Source organism: Xiphias gladius, chromosome 13, assembly GCF_016859285.1.
Source record: "Xiphias gladius isolate SHS-SW01 ecotype Sanya breed wild chromosome 13, ASM1685928v1, whole genome shotgun sequence".
Lineage (NCBI taxonomy): Eukaryota > Metazoa > Chordata > Actinopteri > Istiophoriformes > Xiphiidae > Xiphias > Xiphias gladius.
Window position 1 is genome coordinate 2,911,101 of NC_053412.1, and position 25,086 is coordinate 2,936,186.

At 46.0% G+C, this 25,086-nt stretch overlaps 2 protein-coding genes across 2 annotated transcripts in view; one reads left to right on the forward strand and one right to left on the reverse strand.

Moving 5' to 3' along the window:
* The first annotated feature begins 5,815 nt into the window (after positions 1-5,815).
* On the forward strand, positions 5,816-21,488 carry LOC120798107 (kinesin heavy chain-like). The gene is made up of 24 exons (XM_040142144.1): positions 5,816-5,911; positions 6,532-6,605; positions 7,439-7,543; positions 7,813-7,861; positions 7,963-8,018; positions 8,654-8,741; positions 9,033-9,157; positions 9,260-9,364; positions 9,475-9,623; positions 11,430-11,578; positions 13,135-13,319; positions 13,760-13,828; positions 13,954-14,160; positions 14,622-14,774; positions 14,853-15,050; positions 15,164-15,281; positions 15,616-15,793; positions 16,328-16,429; positions 16,522-16,582; positions 19,828-19,899; positions 19,997-20,101; positions 20,213-20,429; positions 20,697-20,808; positions 21,126-21,488. Exons 1-23 carry the CDS (start codon positions 5,836-5,838, stop codon positions 20,783-20,785), a joined length of 2,730 nt encoding a protein of 909 aa, XP_039998078.1. The 5' UTR covers positions 5,816-5,835; the 3' UTR covers positions 20,786-20,808; positions 21,126-21,488.
* Positions 21,489-22,937: 1,449 nt separating this feature from the next.
* The window catches only part of LOC120798135 (plakophilin-4-like), a 49,008-nt gene continuing 46,859 nt past the window's right edge, over positions 22,938-25,086 (reverse strand). The window contains exon 21 of the mRNA XM_040142199.1: positions 22,938-24,801. Coding sequence (XP_039998133.1) covers positions 24,544-24,801 — 258 coding nt within the window. The 3' untranslated portion in view covers positions 22,938-24,543. The remainder of the gene's footprint in view (positions 24,802-25,086) is intronic.

Consider the following 25,086-nt stretch of genomic DNA (forward strand, 5'->3'; position numbering starts at 1 on the left):
TTAACACTACAAACCATCGTGAAAATTTCAAGCCGAGAAAGCAGAATCGTCACTTGATCAGTCCGGAAATCGGCGGTGATGCACAGTATTGGGAACTCTCGATCAACTCATGTGAAACAGAGGTGTCACACACACACACACACACACACACACACACAGAGACAGGTGCTACTCCGGATCAAAATCAACCATCAACCTGAAATCACTACAGAATTATCAAGTGCAATATACCAATGTACGGCAACGATCAACCGTTTGGAAACACTGCATCTCTGATTGTTTGAAACCTTTTCTTTTTGTACACACCTTCAACAACTTGAACTGTAATTTGTTGCCTCTTTTCAAAATGTCAGAATCTCCTCTGACGTGTAATCTCCTTACTTTTTCTTCTTTTCTTTTTTTTTTTTTGGTTCATCGTTTTCAGATGTCCTACCCGAAGAGCCATGAAGTAGTAATTTATCTGTAGCTCTACCTTAACACACATGCCACAGCCGTCAACCCCCGACAGCTTCAGACTACATTTCAATCTCCACTAAGGTAACCCGCCCTGGTCAAAAATGCCCGACGCACACACTAAACCTCCAAAACCAAGTTCCACTAAAACGCCGTTACTTGAACTTTTCAGTCGAAACTACCTGCATTTACACCAAGGAACCGATGTTTCTCATGCGCAAACAACTATGGTAACCTTAAAACTAAATAGTACAGTTCTTTATACAGGGGTTCTTCCCTTTCTCGCTCATTAAAGCATGAAAACACTACTATTGAAACATATATACAACCTTTGGATGTGCACAGTCGTTTTATAACCCCAGACAAAGTTTGCTCTACTCTGTGGCCCAGAAATGTACCCTCCGAGATAGGATCTTAAAAGCGGGAGCTTCGAGGTCAAACTACGAATTGCATCCAAGGAAACGTATTCGACAGCTCTTACTTTGTTCACGTGGACACACTTTTAAGTGGTTTGTACTGTATTTTCTGACGAGATCTCTCACTTATTTCAAAAGATTTGACCTTTTTTTTTTTTTCTTTTTTTCTCATGTGCACGCTGGAAAAACTCTGGGACGTTTTGAAAAAAGCTCAGTCTCCGTTTAGAATTCATAGCAACAAAGCCTTATCAAAAAAAGTATCAGTATTGATTGATTATTATCAGACATTGATGGTTGTGGTTATTGTCGGGTCCCATTCTAAATCATCGGCAGCGAGGAGACCTGGACCTGCTGGAAGATGTCTCTGTAATAAATCCTGTTGGAGCTAAATAATCGGACATGCATCCTTTTCCAGACGTCCCAGTATTTGTCAGCGCGCACGCTGTCGAGAACCTCCGAGTTGAGTTCTCACTGTAATCCGTGGCGAGGAAATCCTCCGGCCCTTTGCAAAATGTGACGTTCGGTGTCGAGAACACGTGAGCTCTTTCGGTAAAGTTCATTCTGCCTCTCTTCCCCCGTTTTTTTTTTTTTTTTTGTGCAATGACATGCAGGAACCCGGTCTCGTGTTGGGATCCCATGTGTTATGGATCTGTTTTATCAGTTTCATGTTATTTGTGGTCAAGAGTTCAAAGCATTTTTTTAAATCTTTTCTTGAGATGGTCTGTGCAGTCTATTTTTTTCCTCCTGCCTGCTTGTTTGTGTGTGTGTGTGTGTGTGTGTGTGTGTGAGTGTGATTTTTCTTTTTTCTTTTTGCTGGTGAACCTGTTTGTTTTCCGCTCTTTGAATCTCATTCCCCTCTTCAACCCTTTCCTTGTCAGTATTTTATTTTATTTTTTTCAACTTGTAATTAAGTATATATTTTCTCACTAATATATACTTTACAAAAAATAGACTTGCGTGAAGTATGATGTGCACTTGATTGCTCTTGTTTATTTTTCTTTTTGCATTAATGTGGGCTAGGGATAGTTTGTCAGAGTCCATTATTTTGAGATTGTTTGGACTTTTTTTTTTTTTTTTTAATGGTTTGATGTAAGCAGCGTTTTTTTTTGTAAATATTGTGAAACATTACAGGTCATGCAGTGATGTAACATTTTGAACAATGTTGCACAGATGTTTAAGATATTAAAAACATGGTCACTCTTACTCTTGTTTCCCGGTTGTTTCTTCGCAGTTCCCACATGATTTTTTTTAATATATTTATTTTTTAAATCTAATCTCGGCAGCTTTATTGAGTTAAAAACGTGACTCATCGTGACTCCGGCGAAGCCGGTATTTCTTGTCGCGCACTGCCCTCTGGTGGGCAAACAGGAGAGCACACGTCGATATGCTCGCTCCACCTACGGCCGTGGAGACGGTAGAGTAAAAAAAGATGGGATGATGCCTGGAAATGAGAAATAAAAACACGCTAGTATATATTATTTAGAAAGCAGATTAACTGAGTAGATGGATAATGAACCGTACAGTTTGGTATATTCTGCTTATTAACCAAAATATCTAAAAAGAAAATGAAGTATTTTCATCTTTTTGTACCTTTTTATCCAAACTATTGTCGTTATATAGTAGAAAATCTACATCAGTCTCACCACAGGGTCCATTTAGTAGCTGTTCTAGAGTTCTCAGTTATGTTACATGATCTTCATCGGGAGATCAACTTTGCCCACAAAAATATAGATGTTCAAATCTTTTGTGTTTTTTTTTTTTTTCCCCCAAAGCGCCTGGAAAGGACTTGTTGCAGTTTCTTCACCCGCGCAAAAGAAAGAAAAACCCATTTGGTGAAGAAGATCATGCGGCATCAAAAGCTCCAGAACAGCCACTAAATGGACGTGGCAGTGACAGGGTTTTTGTTTTTTTTCCCAGCTGCGGTTTCCAGAGTGAAGAATGAAAGATGACAGGACACTTTATGTATGATATGTTGGACGTAGCTGTGGAGTGACTCTGCGGGTTTTTGTGTTTTTTTTAGCCCAGACTGTATCAAAACCAGACAGAAACCGGTTCAAACTAAAGGCCTGTGTGGATTCATAAGAAAGTGGATGGGGGTTTTGGGTGTGCGCGCGTGCACAGGCGACGAGCAGCTCAGTGATGGTGGTGGTGCTGATGCAAGGCACGGGAGCGCGCCCTTCTGGCAAGTCAGGACGATGCGGCTCTCTCTGCGCATCCTCCCCGTGTGCCCCCGCCGGTAACAAACGCAAACGCACGTCAGTCCGCTGTCTGTGCGGTTGTCCCCGGTTGTCACCGCTGCGCAGGGAGGCCTGTACGCCGATGCCTGAGCTCCGCATCGGGACGCAGCGCTGCGGTTGATCCGGTTTAGGCCATGGCGCAGCCGAGGAAGCAGGGAGATATCCGGCTCGGATGAAGGACGCGTCGCGCATCGGAGGTTTCCTGACTTTCGCGCGGTGAGAAAACCGGTAGCTGAGCCCGACGTTTTACCCCGCGGGGACAGAATTTGTTTGACTGTAACGATTTGAGTCCCCGTTTTCGTAAACTGTGAACTCTCAGCTGGGCCGGGACGCAGGGATAATTGTCGAGGCCCCGCAGGAGGTCCCTGAACCTGACTTTAGGCACCACCCTGCCTGAAACCGACTGATCCTCGCCCTTCCTCCCGCCTGTTGTCTGTCTGTCTGTGTCTGTCTGTGTCTGTCTGTCCGTTTGTTTGCTTGTGCCCGCATTGTTTGGAGGGGCGGTGTAACGATGCCAGCGGCGGCGGCGGCGGCTGCGGCTGCGGCAGCAGCGGCACCCGGCGGGGATGCTGCGGAGTGCGGGGTGAGGGTGATGTGCCGCTTCAGGCCCCTGAACGAGGCCGAGATCACCAGAGGAGACAAGTACATCCCGAAGTTTAAGGACGACGACACCGTGGTCATAACGGCAAGTCTGTCCGCTCGCTGTTTTGTTGTTTGACCGGTGGCTGCAGTGTGTGAGAAGGAGGACGCTCTGCCGGAGCTCTGCGGGCAGGCCGGGGACGCCAAGTGCGCAACGGGCCTGTGCCGCTACAGTAGATTTCAGGGGGATATCGCGGTATTCTGCCGGTTGTTCCATGAAATGTTAGCAGGAACGTGCGGACAGTGCGAACTCTCTCGGGAACATCCTGAGGAATATTTCCGGCTGCAAACAGGCCGGTCTCTGCCGCGGTGCTGAGTAAGAGCCCGGTCAGTCAGGGATAAAGGGAAGCACTGTGAAATTCCCACTTCCGACAGACACGGTAAGGCGCTTCCGGTAACGAGAGTCTCGGGGCCTTCGACCTACGCCGGCAGCGAGGCTGTGCCCCCGGGCCGGTGCAGACCGCATCGCTGATGGTTTTCACAACGTAGAAAAAACCGGCCGGAGGCAAACAGCGGGGAAAACCAACCGAGCTGATAATGTCACGTGTTCACTCATCATCATTTAGATGAGTCCGACTCAGACCGGTCTAGAAAATACTTTGATTCTCTGTTATATATAACAGAAAATCAAAGTGAAAATGTTATAGTGGGACCACAGGAGGAAAAACTGATCATAAAGGATAAAAAAGATGATTATGATTTTACCTCTTATACTGAAAATGATCCGGAGAAACTCGCTGCAGAGGAAAAGTCGTCGGTTCAGAGCGAGGTCAAAGGTTACGCCCGCACGTGTGCCGAGTCAAGCGGCCACGGGGACGTGCGGAAGGCTACACCGGCCCTGAGCTCACCCAGCCGGGCATTTGGTTCGGGGCCGTGTGTTTGCTTTCCACCCCTCGGTAGCCCAGGCGGGGTGGGGCTAGACGGTCTGCGTGCCAGGCAGTTCAGAGGATGTAACGAAAATTCATTTTAATCCCCGCCCCTCAAATATCAAAAATACTATTCGGTCTGAAAAACTGCCCGTTGCGTCCTTACGGAGCCTGCGTCTGATTGGAAATTTCCCTTTATTTGCACCAGAAGTTACGTTTCATTCTTGCTTCATTGAAGAGTCTGAGGGCGAACCCGTCGTAGAAGGCCTGGACGTTGTCTTTTCTCCAGGTCCAGCGCCCCCCCCCCCCCCTCGCCATCGGCGGCCCCGCGCACTCCTGTCCTGCCGGGACAAGCTGCGCGTCGCCGCCCGGCGCCAGGGACGCGGCACCCAGGAGGCCCGACACTGTCTGCGTCCGTGGCTCCAGGGAGAGGAGCTGGGAGCGGCTCCTCGCACAGCAACGATGCTGTCTAACCCCCGAGAGAGAGAGTCAGTAGTCGGGCAAGGGCAGGGGGAGCGACTCGGGGGGTCAGGCTGAAAGATCCGGGGAAGCTACCGGAGCGTTTACAGCTCAGGGTTCTTCCATTTCAGACACTTGCGTGAAAGAAACAAGCGTATTTCTGTCTGTAACCGCCTTCAACTGTCAGGGGCTTTTCCTTTTCTTGACTATTTCATTACATTTTAGATAAAACTGCACTAGATAATAATCCTGCTTGTTTCAGGGTATTTCTCTTTATACACACCAGTAGAACTTATTTAAGTAAATCTTTAAAAAGAAAGGAAGAAACCTGCTCCAGACTTATTAATGCCAAAAAATGTCAAATAAATATCTTGAAATAGCCGCAAAACTCTCACCTGATTGAAACTAGTGTTGCACTGTACATTTTGGGAAAAAAACAAATATATATATATATTGTCAAATTATCCTGAAATAACCAACCAAAACCAGAATTTCGCTTTCGCACTCTCACAGGTGAACATTTGATAGAAATCCAGTGTCGGGATTTCGGCCCCCTCATTCCTGAGAAACGCCTGACGCGAGCCAAAAACCTCCTGGGGCAGAGCCGTCGTTGCCTCACGACCTGCCAACGTGCGGAGCGGGGGCAGACCGGCCCGGGGCGAGCGAGCGAGCGAGCGCGCCGCCGTGTGTTGTGCTGCAGTCCGCTGTCACGCCTGTGTTGTTCTGAATGTGTCCTGTGTTGGTCTGAAACAGGGCAAGCCCTACATGTTCGACCGTGTGCTGCCGCCGAACACGTCGCAGGAGCAAGTGTACGACCAGTGTGCCAAACAGATCGTCAAAGGTACGGCGCGACGCTCCAAACCTGCCGGAGGGGGGGTGGATGAAGCCTGGCTCTTATGTAACGTTAATCTCTTCTGTATCTGCACACGGACTTGATCTGTCCTCCATCTCTTATCCTCAACTCTCTTCTGTTTTTCTTTTACTCTTATTTCACATGATGGAGCTGTAGAAATGACCTTTAGCACAACCCACTGTAGCGCACCATCATCGGCAGCACCACAGTATCCTGTGCGTTCACGTTGCTTTCACCGATAGTGTCCGTTTTGCTCACCACCTTGTCCAGCTTTACTCTTTTCTACATTCAGCTCTTTGTGCAGCAGCTGCAGCAGCAGCTGCAGCAGTAAATTAGTAACATGGCAAAGTAAGTGGTTATAGTATTAATAGGTGTGATAGTAATAATAGTGCTTGTAATACTGAAAGTAAAGCAGAGGCAGTGGGGGTAGTGGTGGAAATAGCAGCATCAGCGGTAATAATGTTGATATTTTGATGGGTTCATGGTAAATAATCAGTTGTAAATACAGAGGTTTACTAGCAAGGGAATCCCTGTCGCCGTGTGCTAGTGCAGTAGGCCAGGAAATGTGTTTCTGATTGTCCCCTACTTCCGTTTCCGTGTCGTTCCAGATGTGCTGGGCGGTTACAACGGGACCATCTTCGCCTACGGGCAGACGTCCTCTGGGAAGACACACACCATGGAGGTGGGAGGCCCGTGCAGTCCAGCCTTAGTACCCCTCAAACTTATTGAGAAATACAATTTACAACCTGGAGAAACTGCCTCGGTGTCTCAGAAAACACGCAGGTCAGATCTTGAGACTGGCGATACAGCGGCTGCCCCACTTCCAAATTCTTTCCCTACATTTACTGTCAATCGATCTACCAACCCACCAGTCCCAGGGTCCGGGACGTTGTGCGAAGACCGGCAGTGACCTTTTGCTGTGAGCTTCCCTCTCCAGTCAGAGGATTTGAACACAGCGGGCACTGTGTCACAGACCCACTCCAAACACTAGATCCGCTCAAGGTCCTACAGTGGTGAGTCGAGGAATCCACAGGCCTGGTGCCAGGAAGGCTCGATTCCTGCAGTAGGGCCCTGACGTCCGGATTCACTGAGTTTGAGTAGTTCTGAGTGGTTTTGAGTGAAATTCAAAGATTTTAAGTCGAAAAAAGCAGAATTCTTGGCACAGGCGGTCCCCCCGGTAGCACTCGGGAGGAGATCGGCCTCCTGCATCATCCGCCATGATCCCCAATTACTTCAACCAGTAGACTAATCGGCCGCTGTCCTGGTGGTCTGTGATGAAGCGCCTCTTCCTCCACCGTCTTTAAATTAAGTTTTAATTCCACATTTGAACCCTGGTGTTCAACTTCCGGTTCCTTAGAAGTGGCCTCAGGGTTTGACGTGACAGTTCTTCACGTAGTGCGCCGCCCCGCCAAGTACATCGCATCGCGTCAAATGGACCCGTGCGTTATCCTGTGTTTGGTGTTCGGAAAAGGCGCGTTTTGTATTAAACACGTCGACATCCGCTGCTGTGTTCAGGGCAAACTGCACGACCCCCAGCTGATGGGGATCATCCCCCGCATCGCCCGCGACATCTTCGACCACATCTACTCCATGGACGAGAACCTCGAGTTCCACATCAAGGTAAAAAAAAGAAAAAGAAAAGTCTGTCACAGCGCAAATATGCAGTGTTTTGACTTTATTTTTGGCATTTTACTGATGTTGTTTTTCAGGTTCAACTCTTCATGCGTAAGTACCTATTATAAGAAACCAGTACTGGTCTAAAGAGTCAGGTCGCTGATGTAGCAAAAATAATGATGTGGGCCTTGATCGTGTTTGGAAATGCTTGGTGAAGTAGACGAGTAAAAAAAAAATGCTGATGCTGTTGGATACTGATCCGTTTCTCTCTGCAGGTCTCTTATTTTGAAATCTACTTGGACAAGATCAGAGACCTGCTGGACGGTGAGCGCGCAACATTGAATTCGTTTTGCCTTATTTGAAGTCTTTTTTTTTTTTTTTAAGAATCAGCATGTGACTTGGGGTGATCTTTGTTCCATTTACAGTGTCCAAGACGAATCTCGCAGTGCACGAGGACAAAAACAGAGTTCCCTACGTCAAGGTTGGTGACCTGCACAGGTCTTTGAGTCTTTGACAGAAAAAAAAAACAGCATCTTTGATATCAAGGCACGAGGGGGCTCTGGCAGATTTAAGATTCAAGAGTCTGTAATATAATACAGCAGGACTCCCTTCCTGACTGCTCATCAGCAACGGATGAGATTACACAGTAATGGTACCGCTGAGATCTAATTATTGATTTCATCCGTCACAACGTGCGATTCGCTGCAGACTGTGGACAAACGGACACTGTGAACAACTCAACCAGCAAAAACAATTCAACTCCACGTCCACTCACTCGCTTTGGTTTTCGAGAGCTCGAGCTGCTGTGTCTGAGCTCAAGAATTGAACTGTCAGGCGTGAAATGTTTGATCTGGGAACATTTGCTCCCCAGAGTTTTTAACATCACGGTTGACGAAGTGAAAGGAAGAATCCTTACGACAGGTCAGAGCTGAAAGAAAGAGTGAAAAACTGCTATTTAAATAACGTCCTGCAGCAATAACAGCAAGAGCAATCATACATTGGTTAGACATCAGCATGTGATATTGAGAGTATTCAAGCATATTTAACTGATATTTAAAGAATAAAGAAAAAGAAAAGGTCTACGTGCATTTTTCTCATCCTTTCTCTCTCTCTCAGGGTTGTACTGAGCGTTTTGTGTCCAGTCCAGAGGAGGTGATGGATGTCATTGACGAGGGCAAAGCCAATCGGCACGTGGCAGTGACCAGTACGTACCTCCGCGCGTGCGTTTTAACGTCATTTTTCGGCCACGCTAGCAGCTTAGCTCTTTGGATGGCAGCGTTGGTCTCTTCTGGCCGCTCTGTTTGTTGCTCTGTTGTCTGGTCGGTCCAGACCCAAGCATCTCAGCAACTATTGGATGGACAACCATGAAAGTTTATCCAGGGTTCCCAGATGTTGCAACCTGGTGACTTTGGTTGACATTTTGTGTTTACAGCCCCAAGGACCTTGCTAGCAATTGCCGTAATTACTATTTTTTTTTTTTTCTCTCATTTTCTAGACATGAATGAGCACAGCTCTCGCAGCCACAGCATCTTCCTCATCAACATCAAGCAGGAAAACATCGAGACGGAGAAGAAACTGTCGGGGAAGCTGTACCTGGTCGACCTGGCTGGCAGCGAGAAGGTCCGTCTGAGTGAGATCGGAAAGATGGAGTTAAGTGTACAGTTAAAGGTGCTGACTGTTGAGTTTTAAGAATAAAAAAAACAAAGCTGGCTGTTTGAACAGGTCAGTAAGACGGGAGCTGAGGGAGCTGTGCTGGATGAGGCAAAGAACATCAACAAATCTCTGTCAGCGCTGGGGAACGTCATCTCAGCTCTGGCCGAGGGAACGGTAAGTTAAGAAATGTGGTCCGAATCTTAGGAACAGTCCGCGCCGAGCAACGCTTCCACGCAGAGAGCGTTGGTACGTTGGCATGAGGCAGAGCTGCGTTTATTTTTCAGAAAACCCACGTGCCGTACAGAGACAGCAAGATGACTCGGATCCTGCAGGACTCTCTGGGAGGAAACTGTCGCACCACCATCATCATCTGCTGCTCGCCGTCCATCTACAACGAAGCCGAGACCAAGTCCACGCTAATGTTCGGACAGAGGTACCTCTAACTCGTTCTGTTTTTTGTGTGCCCCCAAACATTCAGCTCCTCATTACTAAACCGTCGATGGGTGGGATATTGAATAAAGTCGGCGACGTCCATATACGCGATTGACTTTTGATCTCTATGCCTTTTCAAATTGCTGCTCCTGGGCTCGTTGGCCGCTTTTCAAGTTGGATCCCAGACAGTTTCCACTGCAACATGTGTCTTATAATATCAGAGAACCGTGATTCACTATTATTTCCACCTTTTGGAACTCAGAGATTTGGCAAATCTTGTTTTCACTCTCAATTTTAGACAAAATTCTGTGTTTTGAGCGTGAAAAATACCACATGCCAGAGATCTGTGTATCTTGTCTGTCAGTCACAGACTCACACTCTCTCCTGTCAGGCTGTTGAAGCGCCTGAATCCGCACCAGTCAGCATTTGTCAGGCTTCGGTCTTTGCGAGCTCATCATCTGTGACGGCTGTAATTTTTTTCGGGATTTGACAGATTTTCTCCCCGGTTCATTTCTGCAGCAAAGCTGGCGGGAAACGCTGCGAACTCGTTTTCAGTCGTCGCAAATTTTTTTTTCTTCCGTGGCAGGAAAACGCGTTACACCAGCCTTCAGAAATTCCCGCTACTTTAATTGGACACTTTTGAGGCTGATTAACTTCAGACTCATGATAAACAAACAGAAACTCTGCGGTTCTTTCAAGACAAAACAGTACAACTGTCAGAGTTGAGGGTTCGACTCCGTATTTAGGTCTAAATGTAGAGCAAAGCGCTAGCAGCTCCTCCTCGTACAGTCAGTTATTTGAGTTATTACAGTGAGGCAAAGCACTGCAGAGATCTGTGTGTGTGTGTGTGTGTGTGTGTGTCTGACAGTGAACGGTGACTCATCAGGACTATGGCTGACGTCAGTGCTGAAAAGTAGCAGCCAGGTTGGCTCTGAGTTTCCCACTGTGCATCTGGATTTAGTCCTATTTATAGAGACCTGTGGTCAAACCCACCACAGCTGGTTGCAGTTTTGCGGTCTTCCACAAAACTGCGTCATTCCTAGTCTGTGTCCTCCGTCTTTTCTGTTGTCCTGCCCGTTTGTTCGCTTCACACAAACGTTTCTTCTGCGAAGACAGTTGAAGCCACCTACCATTCACCCATTTCATTAATTCAGATAGAGACACACTGACCCTACGGCGCAGATTTAAACAAGTATATTTGCACATCCGGAAAAAGTATCCACCACTGCAATGTGATAATCCACCAAAAATGTCATTAGGTAAATAGTTTTCTTCTGGATACAAGGTAAAGTCACATATTTCCATTTCAAGACGTCATTTTCATCATTTAGATTTTATGTGAGCAGTCTGCTGTTGCACCAGGCCTCGGACGACAGTGTCAAGGTTCAACCTGCTCATGTAATAAACAATTTAGTAGCGGCAGTGGAGGGAAATGACTGATGAGCGAGTACTGCGCAGCCATCACCCCTCAGCGGAGGAAATGAAGGGTTTCAATCTAAAATGAGATTTCCACCATCAGGGAAAAGATCTGGAGGGCTGGAGCTCCTCTGGCAGAAAACAGCATGTCAGACAGTGAACATGTTTTGTACGGTAGGTTGAAAGGTGAACAGGGCTACGCGTACACTACGAGAATGATAAAGGTATAGATTGTCCCAGCGTAACAGGTGGGACGGAGCAGTAAGCGGTGCGACAGCCGAGCGAAGGAGATGTCACTCGGGCACGGTCGGAGTGTGGGTGCTCGAGGGCTTTAAAATAACCTGTTCACTTCCAAACAAACCTCGCTCCGCTCTGTCTGCGAACCGTTTAGAGCCAAGACCATCAAGAACACGGTGTCTGTCAACCTGGAGCTGACGGCCGAGGAGTGGAAGAAGAAATACGAGAAGGAGAAGGAGAAGAACAAGAGCCTGAAAAGCACCATCCAGAAGCTGGAGGCCGAACTCAACCGCTGGAGGAATGGTGAGATAAACAAAAACAAAGGGATACACATGGGCAACGAGTTAAAGGGAAAAACAGCATGAATTGTCTTAGACGTGTGTTGGGCCATTGTGAACCTCCTTTCGGTTTCTTGAACTGTGTTGGGGGGCGATTTCTCTTAAAGACATTCCCTCAGCCGGTGGTGGAGAGCATACTCCTCGAACCTTTGGCTGAGCCCTGTTGTCCTGTCCCGCAGCATTTCTCCTCTCATTTGTGCGGGGTTTTAATTAGCCACCGGGCTCCGACTACGAGATGTAAGATTTCATTTTCCAATCAGCGACACATGGGGCACGGTTCCACAACAGAGTCGATTTCCTGCAGACATGCTGTCAGTTTGGGCTGCACGGCACCAAAAGTCCCAACTAATTGTACCTTGGCGTCATGATAAATCACATAACAATGTTTATATGTGTTTAGATTCTATTTAAACACACTACCAAGGGCATTATACTGCCTGTTTTATATGTTTCTGCAGCACGCTTCTTCCCTTTCTTCGGGGACTGCAGTGTCTCCTTCACAACATCCTCGCCCCTTTTTTTTTTCCATCTCTGTTGCATGGTAACCACCGAGACCCCGCCCCTCTCTCTCTCTCTCTTTCCCTTTTCCTCCTTGCGTCAGTGTCTCTCTACCCTCCACTCTCCCTCTCTCCGCCCTTTTTTTTTTTTTTTTAATTATTATTCCCTTGCGGATGCTGGTAACACTCCCCCTCCTTAGCAACAAAATCAGCTCAGCTGCAGCCTGTAAGGACTACGCGTAAATGTAATGAACACACACACCCACATTATGCTGATGCGGTGTTTGTGACATGACTCAGCCACTGGCTCCATGTCCAGCCATTTAATCAGAGCAGCACTTCACCTTTTCACTCCGTCCTGCTTCTTACTTGGCTTTCATCAGTATTGAAACAGCGATTCTTTACCTGCTGAAGCCACAGTGCCGCTAACAAGCTGTAAACACACCTCTGGTTGTTTTACAACACATAAGCACCAGACGATATGATGATATGATTTTCCTGTAAATACATATATTGCACGAAACAGCGTGTAGAAGATCTGGTGCGACTTTGTACTGAACGTACTGTGCGTATGTGACAGAGCAGATTGCCGCGCTGGCAGTGGGCATGGCCGGATAAACCTCCTGAGGGGCCTCTGGGCTAAAGATGTGCTTGTGTGGGGCCCCTGTTGACCCCCCCCCCCATGCACATGGCAATTTCATTATTCCCCCAGGCATCAAGAAACCAAGCAGTACTCTAAAGGTGAAATGATTAGTTTGATTGATCTCTTAGTCGATTGACAGACAATTCATTGGCAACAGTTTTGGTAACTGACTAATTGTGAGTATTTTTAAAGCAAAAAATTCACTGTGAGTGTGAATGTCAGATCGTCGATGTCAAAAATGGTGGGATACAGACACAACAACACAACACAAACATCTTTGTTTCGTTCTGTTTTTGAGTTTTTAAGTGGCTCGTTAGATCAACATGTGTTTCTCGAACCGACGGATGTGCAAACGATCTAACGGATGAGCGTACGTCACAGGGGAGAACGTTCCCGAGGAGGAGCAGCAGCTGAGCGCCAAAGATCAGAAGAGCGTCGAGCCGTGCGACAACACTCCCCTCATCGACAACCTGCTGCCGGCCGGAGGAGGCGTCTCGGTGTCCGGCGAGGAGCGGCGCAAGTACGAGGAGGACATCAGCAACCTGTACAAACAGCTGGACGACAAGGTGAGACTGAGGAAGAGGCCGGAGGCCGGCTTCCACACCTTCCTCCATATTTTCTATCCCTCTTTCATTGTAAACCTCAAAAACTCCATCTCTAGATTTATCAAGTTTACTGCGTCAGATTTTTGGTCGCAGCACTGGCTAATAAAACATGCTGGTTTACATGAACCTCACTTAATTAATTACTGGATGACTTCTCCGTCAAATACAAAAGAAGAAACCTGCTGCCAGAGTGTCTTCCTTACTAAAAAGAGGTTTGCACCGTGGTCCTGGATATAAGAATATGCAATAATCCTGAAAAACACCAGATTTATTGGAAATGGATGAAGGCTTAAAAGTCCTGCACATCTTGTTTTCCTGTATTGTTACTATTACTCAACATAACTTGCTAACGCTTAATTACTGACTTAATTTACTCGAGTTTATAAAATCTATTTTTACAGGATGATGAGATCAACCAACACAGTCAGCTGGCTGAGAAACTCAAGGAGCAGATGTTGGATCAGGAAGAGGTTTGTGAAACTCTAAAAACGGATTTTGTCGGATAGTTACCTGTACGTACGTACACAAGTTTATGTTGATATCAATGTGTTCGTGTCAGCGTAGACACATTTACTGACACCTTCCATCCTCCCAGCTGCTGGCATCAACGCGGCGCGACTACGAGAAGATCCAGGAGGAGCTGTGCCGCCTGCAGACGGAGAACGAGCTGGCCAAGGAGGAGGTGAAGGAGGTGCTGCAGGCCTTGGAGGAGCTGGCCGTCAACTACGACCAGAAGAGCCAGGAGGTGGAGGAGCGAGACCAAACCAACCTGCAGCTGGCTGAGGAGCTGCAGCACAAGACGGTGGGTCAGCTGGGTGAAAACCTCTGTGGTTTTTAATCTATGTGTGTCCTGTGTATGTTCTTGACCAGATCTTGAACATTTTTTCAATGCAACATGGAAGACTACAACAACATCCCATCGTCAGAGATGTGGCTGACAGGGAGTCTCGCTCAGTTGTGCCACGACATCTGCTATAGCAAGAAACTCAACAATTTTTTTGGAATAACAGCGCCCCCTTCCCGTGTTAAACTGATAGAAGTGCCGCAATTCTGACCCAGAAGATAACAGTTGTCAGGAATAATAGTAATGCTGTCATAACAACTGTTTCATTAATAAAAGGGCACAGGATACAGGATATGTGATTTGCAATGGCAAAAATTATTTAAAAAAATACTGGTAAAAAAATGATTATGTTAGCAATGGAAGTTAGACCAGAACACAAAACACACTGGCAGGTTTACGTGTGTGTGTGTGGTCGACAGGCGTTGCTGTTGGCGGTGCAGAGGGAGCTGAGTCAGTTGCAGGAGCTGAACGGCCTGCAGAGGAAGCGGGCCGCGGAGGTCCTCAACATGCTGCTGCGAGACCTCAGCGACATCGGCGCCATCATCGGCACCAGTGACGTCAAGGCCACCACGGTGAGGAAATACACACACACACACACACATATATATAGACACACTCACACCGACAACCCCCCGTTCCTCCCCCCTCAGTCCTCGGAGACGAAGGGGAACGGCTCGGCAGTGGAGGAGGAGTTCACCGTCGCTCGCCTCTACATCAGCAAGATGAAGTCCGAGGTCAAGTCTCTGGTCAACCGCAGCAAGCAGCTGGAGAGCGCTCAGGCCGACACCCACCGCAAGATCCAGGCCAATGAGAAGGAGCTGGCATCCTGTCAGCTGCTCATCTCCCAGGTAACCGGGGATAAAGCGGGAGCCACCATTTCAGTTTGCTTGTAAGGATGCTCCAACTGAGGTTAGTCACCGAACCGTCCGTGGTGTTGTTGTGTTGTCCCCTCTGTGCACAGCACCAGGCCAAGATCAAGTCTCTGACCGACTACATGCAGAACATGGAGCAGAAGAAGAGGCAGCTGGAGGAGAGGCAGGATGCTCTGACTGAGGAGCTCACCAAACTGCAGGCCCAGGGTCAGTACGCGACAAGACAAACAGATATTCCCTTCCTATTCCATATTTGTTTTTTACACAGGGCAGCTTAGGACAGCTTTTCTCAATGTGTGTATTTGTATTATGAGAATGGGTTGTCAAGCCTTAAATGAGTGCAAACTCAATTTAATGTATACTTATGATATACACATTTTTGCTTTTCAAATATTTATTTAGATTGATTTTTTTTTTTGGCCAAATAATTTAAATTAACATACACAGGGGTAAAAGAGAAATGCTTGAGATATTAACACCCAGGGGCTTACAAAACATCTACCGTCAGGTAAAGCAATATGTCTTCTTCGTTGTCTCCCAGAGAAGAGAAACGAGATGTCTGGGCTGGAGAAGGAGGACATCAGCAGGCTGGACGGAGGCGTCCTCCAGAAAACACTGGAGGAGCAGCTGGAGAACCACAGGGAGGCTCAGCAGAAGCAGCTCAGCCGCCTCCGAGACGAGATCGAAGACAAGCAGAGGATGCTGGACGAGCTGACGGAGTGAGGAAACATCAGTACACACACACACAAAACTGGTGACATGAAAGCACAGCAATGCCAGATTTACCAAACAGCAGCAATACACGAGTATTAATGACAAATTTAGATAGTAGGCAGGGGGCTACTTTTAGGTCAGATACAATAACTAGAGCACAGCGTTTCCTGAAACTGTTACTGTATAGTAGGAAAACAACTAACAGTGAAAATTCAACAAAAGTCCTTTGCCAAACCTTGTGAAACCCAAGGTGATTTCCAAAGAGAAGAAGAAGAAGCTCAGAACGTGTGTGAGTCTGAAATGAGGCTCAGTCGCCAAATAGATCAAGCCGCTGCATGAAAGCCATTGAACTCGTGGGTTCAAAGTCAGTGGGGAGGAAAGATGACAGGTGACTTTTGACCCATCTCAGAATTAACTCAGTAGATAATAGAGGCTCTGGCTTATGGTGAAACCACATATGTGCCTTGACGGATGAATAAAAGTAGAAAAAGGCTGAGAATCACAATTTTTATTTGCTGCCACCTCTGTTTCTCTCACAGTCTAAACCAGGGTCTGTTGCTGGAGCAGGAGAGGCTGATGTCTGAGTACGACAAACTGAAGGTTGAAGAGCAGGAGAAGGACGCCAAGCTACAGAAACTCATGTAGGATCTGTCTGCACAGTTACTGATCGATGTCTGGTGTGACGCAGCTTGAGCAGCTTGATATGTTACGATTGTGTCTGTTTTCTGTCCAGGCTGCTGAATGAACAGAGGGAACAGGCCACAGAGGACCTGAAGGGGCTGGAGGAGACTGTGGTGAGTCTAACAGCCTGAAAGTTTAATGGTTCATTCTACCACTGTATCAATTCAGATGAAAATCTGAACCTTTTCCTCCATTCTAGCCTCGTCCTCTTCCTCCTCTTCTACTAGCCTCGCCTTCTCCTATTCTACTCTCCTCCTCTAGCCTGGAACACCATCGGACCCGATTTACATGGTGTTCTGTTAGAGTGCTTTAGAACAGGATCTCTCCCAGCTACCCAAGAAAGGGGACCTGGCCCAACTTAAGAACTGGAGGCCAGTTGCCCTCCTCTGTACAGACTCTAAGGTGCTTTCCAGATCCTTATCAAACAGACTTAAGGACGTCCTGGAAATAATTGTAAATATAGACCAGACCTATTGTGTACCAGATAGGACAATCATGGACAACATTTTCCTCATATGAGATGTTATTGATGTTTGTAAATATTATGATGTAAATTGTGGGATATTGTCTTTAGATCAGGAAAAGGCTTTTGACAGGGTGGATCACTCCTACTTGTTTTCTGCACTTAGGGCTTTTGGTATTGGTGATGGTTTACTGTATAAAGGTGCACAATGTATGGTGAAGATGGGGACGGGGCTGAGCCGGCCAATCCCTGTACAGCGAGGGATAAGACAGGGTTGTCCTATCTCAGGTCAACTATATAGCTTAGCTATTGAGCCCCTGCTGTGCAAGCTGAGAGGTCGGCTCAGTGGTCTCTCACTGCCGGACCTCGATCGTCCTCCCACTGTTTCTGCTTATGCAGACGACATTTACATCTTTGTTTCCAGTCAAACGGATGTTCAACATCTGCACTGCACGACTGAACTGGAAAACAAGTGAAGCTCTGTTGGTGGGACAGTGGCGGGATCAGGCAGTGCCCAGTCTGCCTGGAGGACTACCAGTGGGGGAAGGAGGGGCTGAAGGTGCTGGGAGTGTTCTTGGGCACTGAGGGCTTTCAGAGAAAGAACTGGGAGGGAGCTAGGGAGTAAGTGTGCGCTCGGTTGTCTAAATGGGAATGGCTGCTACCCCAGTTTGATCAACACTGTACAACTGTGGCCCAAGCTGGTTTGACACAGCTCGTCTGCTGCTGAGGAGAGCCAGTCGACTGGGCTATGACAAATTCTACTCCTCCTATAATCTATTCTCCTCCTCTAGCCTCGCCTTCTCCTCTAGCCTCGCCTTCTCCTCTCCTCCTCTAGCCTATTCCTCTACTAGCCTCGCCTTCGCCTATTCTAGCCTTCTCCTATTCTAGCCTCGCCTTCGCCTATTCTAGCCTTCGCCTCTCCTCCTCTAGCCTATTCTAGCGCCTTCTCCTCCTCTAGCCTATTCCTCTACTAGCCTTTTCTAGCCTTTTCTAGCCTTCTCCTTTTCTAGCCTTCTCCTCCTCTAGCCTATTCCTATTCTAGCCTCGCCTTCTCCAGCCTTCTCCTCCTCTAGCCTATTCTAGCCTTCTCCTCCTCTAGCCTATTCTAGCCTCGCCTTCTCCAGCCTTCTCCTCCTCTAGCCTATTCCTCTACTAGCCTCGCCTTCTCCTCCTCTAGCCTATTCCTCTACTAGCCTTCTCCTCCTCTAGCCTATTCCTCTACTAGCCTCGCCTTCTCCTCCTCTAGCCTATTCTAGCCTTCTCCTCCTCTAGCCTATTCCTCTACTAGCCTCGCCTTCTCCTCCTCTAGCCTATTCTAGCCTTCTCCTCCTCTAGCCTATTCCTCTACTAGCCTCGCCTTCTCCTCCTCTAGCCTATTCCTCTACTAGCCTTTTCTAGCCTATTCTAGCCTTCTCCTCCTCTAGCCTATTCTAGCCTTGCCTTCTCCTATTCTAGCCTCGCCTTCTACTCTCCTCCTCTAGCCTATTCTAGCCTTCTCCTCCTCTAGCCTATTCTAGCCTATTCTAGCCTTCTCCTCCTCTAGCCTATTCTAGCCTTCTCCTATTCTAGCCTCGCCTTCTCCTCCTCTAGCCTATTCTAGCCTTCTCCTATTCTAGCCTTCTTCCTGAATTCATGTTAAATTTCAATTAAATTTCTGCTGCGCATGGTTTTCTATCCCATAATCCCCTGCTTCTATTTCACTGGAGACTCGGGGGGGTAACCACCCCCCGAGCCCACCCCCTCACCCACAGCTTGGTTTTGACACTCCAGGTACCGACAACGGGGACGATTCGAACCAGCCACTGCACAACTGGCACGACCTTACAGCCGTGAACGAAGCCACCACGCCACCTTGTCCCCTTCGCATTGGGAACTTCTGTTTGAGCACTTTTGAATCTTCACTGTGTGTTGGACTTCAATAATTTACTGAGTCTCATAAGGATTGAACTCATGTCTTCAAGAACTTCCAAGCAGGCCTCTAACACTCTGAGTTATTTGACTAGAGACACTTGAAGTCCTTAAGTCTTTGATCTGGGGTTTGGACTTCAAAACTCTCTGACTGACCCAGGATCAAACCCACATCCTCAAAACTTAAGCTCAGTACCCTTCACCATGAGCTATTTAGTCAGGCACTTTGGAAGTGTATTTCCTAGAGTATTTGATTGTTAACTTTGGAGACTTGCCTTCAAAATTCAGTGAGCCTCATGAGGAGCAAACCCACACTTTGACAACTTCTAAGCAGTGCTCTTACACCCAGAGACACTTAAGGATTTCAAAAAAAAATTTTTAAGTCTTTCATCTGGGTGTTGGGCTTCAAAAATCCTCTGACTGACCCAGGAATCGAACCCACAACCTCAAAACTTCAAGGCAACTGTTCAACACAGTGAGCCACAGGATTGGATGTTTACAGTTCCGTCAGAGCTTTTCAGTGTGACAGATTTTAAAAATGTACTGACTGAAGACTGAACCCACAAATTCAAGCACATCAAAGTCTTTGGGCCTGGTTCTGTCAGAGAATCTTTATTTAAGGTAACAGCTTAGAAAAATTAGTGACTTGTTCTGATTTGAACCCACAACCTTAAAACTTGAAAGCAGTTTCTCCAACGCACTGAGCTGCAGAGATACACACAAAAAATGTGTTTTTGTCACAGTTTTTCAACCTTTCCTCTGAGTGACGGCTTTCAGAGCCCAGGAGTGAACCCACAACCTTAAAACCTCAATACCCCAATCAAACACATAAAAGTTATCGTCAGATCTTTTCACCTTAAGCAGTGTGGCTTAGACGGTCCCGACAAATACTCCTGTATTGAGTGCAGAATGTCACATGGGATTCATTGACAATAAGAAAAATGTAGACTATCACCATCCTTTATCTTTTTCTCCTTGTTCTCTCAGGCCAAAGAGCTGCAGACTCTTCACAACCTCCGCAAACTCTTCATTCAGGACCTCACCGCACGGGTTAAGAAAGTACGTCCCCTTCCTCTGGTTGTTTAGTGTTGATAAGTATCAGTTCTCTGAAAATGCCAGTTTTACACGGAACCTGTGCTCTGTCTGTTTTTGTCAGAGCGCCGAGTTGGACTGTGAGGAGGGACTTGGCAACGTCGCTCAGAAACAAAAGATCTCCTTCCTGGAGAATAACTTGGAGCAGCTCACCAAGGTCCACAAGCAGGTAGAGTAACTAAGTAACTCATAAAGAAATAATCAAGGAGGTACCTCAAAATTGTACTCAAGTACAGTTCCTGAGTAAATGTACTTATATACTTTCCACCACTGCCATCAGCTGGTTCGAGACAACGCGGACCTTCGCTGCGAGCTGCCCAAGCTGGAGAAGCGACTTCGCGCTACGGCCGAGCGAGTCAAAGCCCTGGAGAACGCCCTGAAGGAGGCCAAGGAGAACGCCATGAGGGACCGCAAGCGTTACCAGCAGGAGGTCGACCGCATCAAAGAGGCTGTGCGGGCCAAGAACATGGCCAGGAGGGGTTACTCTGCTCAGATCGGTGAGGTTTTTCACATTCTTTATTGACTGAAGAGGACATGTCTGATGTATTCTGTTTTCTTTAAAGCAGCTATAACTGATTAAAGTGAGTTTCATCAGTTATAGTTTCAGCTCATCGTTTATCTGTCCGGTCCACGACTTTACTGCTGTGGTTCACTGTCGCCGCTGAGGCAGAGTGTGAATACTGGACTTGACTCAACAATTGGAAAAAGGGAATAAAAAAAATAAACCCTCAAATCTGAATACCAATTTTCTCTTTGTGTCTCAGCGAAACCCATCCGTCCGGGCCATCATCCACTGTCATCCCCTATCAGCAGCTGCATCAGAGCCGGAGGCATCTACACCCACAACAAATAAAACCACGACAGCAAGTTAATCCTGTGAGTCCTTTTGCTGGCATTTTCAAATGTGTGAATGTCTTTAAAACCTTTTGTTACTCATAGCAAAGTTGTGGGATAGAAATAAAAAATACGTAAAAGCAGGCTGAGAGTTTCTGCATCGTTCTAATGTTGTTCCGGGTTTATTGCTTTTATTTCCATTTGAATATCAGGATTACCTCTAAGTCTGCACACCTGTTCACCTGTTTTTTGATTTGTTTCCCATTTCCTGTAGTGTTGAAATGTTTTTAAAGCACATTGAAACTGCCTGGCGTATCGACGGTAATACTCTCGTTGAACCTCTTTTGTCCTTCCCGCAGACAGACCATACACAACTCTCAAAGCATGCCAACCACCCCACCTGGAACCACAAGCCCCACCCCTCCTGTTGGCGCAACAGCGGGAGGCCATCACAACAGACTGCCATCGCTCGGAGAATCCAAACATCCGTAGTCCATATACTGATATGAGATGTAAATACATTTAATTGAATGTAGATATCAGAGGCCTCATTTATAACTTGTGGTGTTTATATCCAAAATTACGCTCCCGATTATAGATGATTTCACTTGTACTCATAAAAAAAGAATAAAGCACTGCAATTATAAATGAGGCCCTGAGTTATGACAGGAATTAGAAGTTTAGCAGGTGACTCGTTGCATCATTTTGTTTCTGATTTATATTTAAATCATAAACCAGCATTTATTCATTTAAAGGAATAGTTTGACATTTTGGAAAACACCCTTATTTGCTTTCTTGCCACCAGTCTTGCCAAGGGCAGTTTCAGCAGGGCCGTTGAGTTTCTCAACACAGTAAAGTTGCAGGTTGCAGCAAGAGTTGTAGTTGAGGTGGAACTGAAATTCAGTCACTTTATGAAGACAAAAACACTCTCTCAATGCCCCTGGTTGCATTTCTGTACCAATATCTTTGGCTATTTACTGAGTTTTTTGTCCTTTTTTGACAACACGCGCCATGAAAGTATGATCATAAACGGTATTTTGTATCAGATCGTATCAGACCTGCCAAAATAGTGTTAATGAGATTGGTAAAGTAAATACTAAATTCCGGCCTCCAAAGTCATAAATTTGTGGTTAACTGTATGGTACTGTAACCCAGCAGGGACACTGACCAGCCAATCAGATGTTCCTTCGACTAAGGGAACGGTACCACAGTCTGGTTTGTTATATGCATGACAGAAAACAAGAACAGGAGAAGAAATTTCTAATTTATGGACCATTTTTTATTTACTTTTTTAATTTCTGGATTTAGGGATGTCTCTTTTTGTTTTTAAGGATTCTGACTCGGTGATCAGGTCCTTTACAATTACTCTCAGTCCAACAGAAACACTAAAGCAGGCAAATTGCTTCCCCTCTGATTGGCTGAGAAGTCTGTTTTTCACTCCGTGTGCCTTTAGAAACACCTGGACCATCAGAATAACAGATGTCCGCTGGTTTATCTTCTCTACATCTGCAGAATTATGAAATTAATTTATACTTATGTATATTTACATAACTAATAGAAAAACTTCTTCCTCTCTAATCAATGAGACCCTTGACCGTCTAATCCAAGATATATCAGCCTGTGCTGCTTTCCTTTGTGCTGCCAGCTGAGCATGTTTTTGAATGTGCATTATTATCTCAGTGGATGTTACCTCTGGTACTTTTAGCTGCCGAGAGCGGCGATACGCCGAGCAGCTTTTTAGGCGACGGAGCTTCAGAGTACTTGCTCTGGTTGCCCCAGATGTTGCCGAAGAATATCCCGACTCTGAGCCGGATTATCAGCTTCTTCATCTGATGTTCAATCGCTCGATCGTGGTTGCTTTGACTGAGCAGGACAGCTGCAGTCAAGCTGCACACAGTGAATAAGTGAACGTAACTGCATGGGCTTGTGTCAAAGGCATGCTCGGGGAGGACGCACTGAGGCCATTTGTATACGCGATGCATTTACCTCATCATGATGTACACTTTTGAGTTTGCAAAATGTTTTTTTTTTAAAGTTCCCTTCGTTTCTTTTGGCTGTCGCATCGTTTCTCTGAATATAGCTACAACATATGCAATCAAAGCTAATAAAGATATATCTATTTAACTTTTGTTTTTCTCTTTTTTTTGTCAAAATAAGATGAAAGACACGACTTTCAGATATCGTCATGATATAATCTTTAATCCCTATACATATATTTCCCTCTGTAACATTGCACATTATCATCATCATCAGTTTTGGACAGAACAGACAGACGGCGTATTTTGGTCAGGTCACAAGTGAATTAAGAAAAATAATCAATAAATAATAGAAAAATCTTCTCGACACAATCACATATAAAGTTCTACATATTGAATACAACAATGTAACAGGACGGTTTAGCCAGTGTATCTGTACAAATAGATTTTCACATGTTTTTGTCACATATTTCACATACTTTATGACATACTGCACTTTAGGCCAACATTAGGTTCCCGAGGTGAGAGGATGCTAATCGGTAAGTTTCTCCTCTCCAAACCTTGGTCAAATAACATTTAAAAATCATTTTTAGAGTGACTTTTATCCTGTTTGGAGTAGTATAGTGGTTTTATTTACTGCAGCAAGTGCCCAGAATTACTGGTAAATAGTATTTGGCCCAGGTGTGTTTTTTTTTGTTTTGTTTTTTTTTGACACAGGATCCTCAACTTCAATAAGTTCTTTTTCTCTCGCTGGCGGACAATATTTATAAAGCCAACACACTGCACACTTTTACTGCAGAGAAAAATAAAACCAGTTGACGTTAACAAACACTCTGGTAAACAAAAAAGTTAGGGCTGGGTTTTTTCCAAAAAAGGATCTTTTGACTATATCCATCTTTCTGCAGTGCATTTACTAGTTCCATAATAATGCAGGTAAAGTTTAAAATGTTTGTATTGAGAGAAATGTGTCATTTCTTTACATTTTTTAATTTTCCAAATCTTTCTTCTATCGTTGTGACATTGTGGCAATGTTTGAAGATCTTATCTAAAGTCAAAAGGCAGCTGGACTTACTTTAGATTCCGGCCTCTTCTCTGAAAAACTTCAATTCTGGTGAGGATTCCCACGCTGGCAACCTCTGTGGGGTCGCTCGCACCTGAGAGTCTGTCAGGTCGCGTGTGGGTTGTTGGGCCACCTGGCAGCCAGGTGCGAGTCGCGTGAGTAAAGACGTGAATGGCCTTCACTCAAGAGAGGAGGCAGTCTGCAACACCACTGTCGCGGGCAGCAACCTTGACCTCAATTTAGTCAAGTTTCCATCTAAATTTCGCAAAATATTTTAATGGAATTTCCAATGGGATTGGCAAAAGAAAGTGATAATGAATGCTTGTTTCCATCCACTGATGTTTAGCAACTGTTAGGAGTTGAAATAACCAGCTGGAGGCACTAATTCTCCAGCCTGGAGTAAACGATTAATTTTTCTAAAATTTTTAAATTAAAACCCTTTTTTCCTTAAAATAATCTTTTTCTAGTGTGGAAGAAAGACCAAAGATAAAAAGGAATGGTTCGTATTTATCTGCATTATTAAGCACATGTTCTAACTTAATCAAAAGCTGCACGTAGCAAACCGAGCCCTGGTCATTCGGTACAGCTTCAACACAGATGCACACACATTCACACGCGTCCTTAACCTCTCACACAACCATACGGGGGGCCCACCCACGTGCACTCCCCGCACACACAAACACCCACGGAAACAGACTGCCAAAACGACGAAGCTCAACGTACGCGGTTTCCGTTTCGTATCTACACCCAGGAGTCAGGGGAGCCGGTGAACTTGTTCGCCCGGTTTGAAGGCCTCCGCGTGGTGGAGTAGAAGTCCACGTAGTTGGTGTTGGCTTTGAATCGGAGCGACTGGCTGGCGTAGCCGTCGGGGGAGGATGGGGTCAGGTGGACTGGTTCGTCCTCGTACTGCTCCTCTCCGTAGCCTTGTGGAGACGACAGGTACATTCTGAAGCTGTTGTAGTTCTTCCTGTCGGGTTCGTCATAGAATGGCTCTGGGTGCTAGGGGAGGAACGTAGAAGGGATTTATTGACCAGGGAACAGCAAAATAGTTTGAGAGAGAGCCCAAGGCGACGTATTCAAACTGCTTGTTTTGTCCAACTGTGAGTCCAAAACACCAAAGCATTCAGTTTATCATCATGGAAAACTAGGAAAACCAGCAAATAGACATTTAAGAAGTCGGAACCCGTGAGTTTTTGCTTAAAACGACTTAAAAACAACTGACAACTGATTTAAAATGTTGCTGATTCAATTTCTGTCCAAAGACTAATCGATTAATCAATTAAT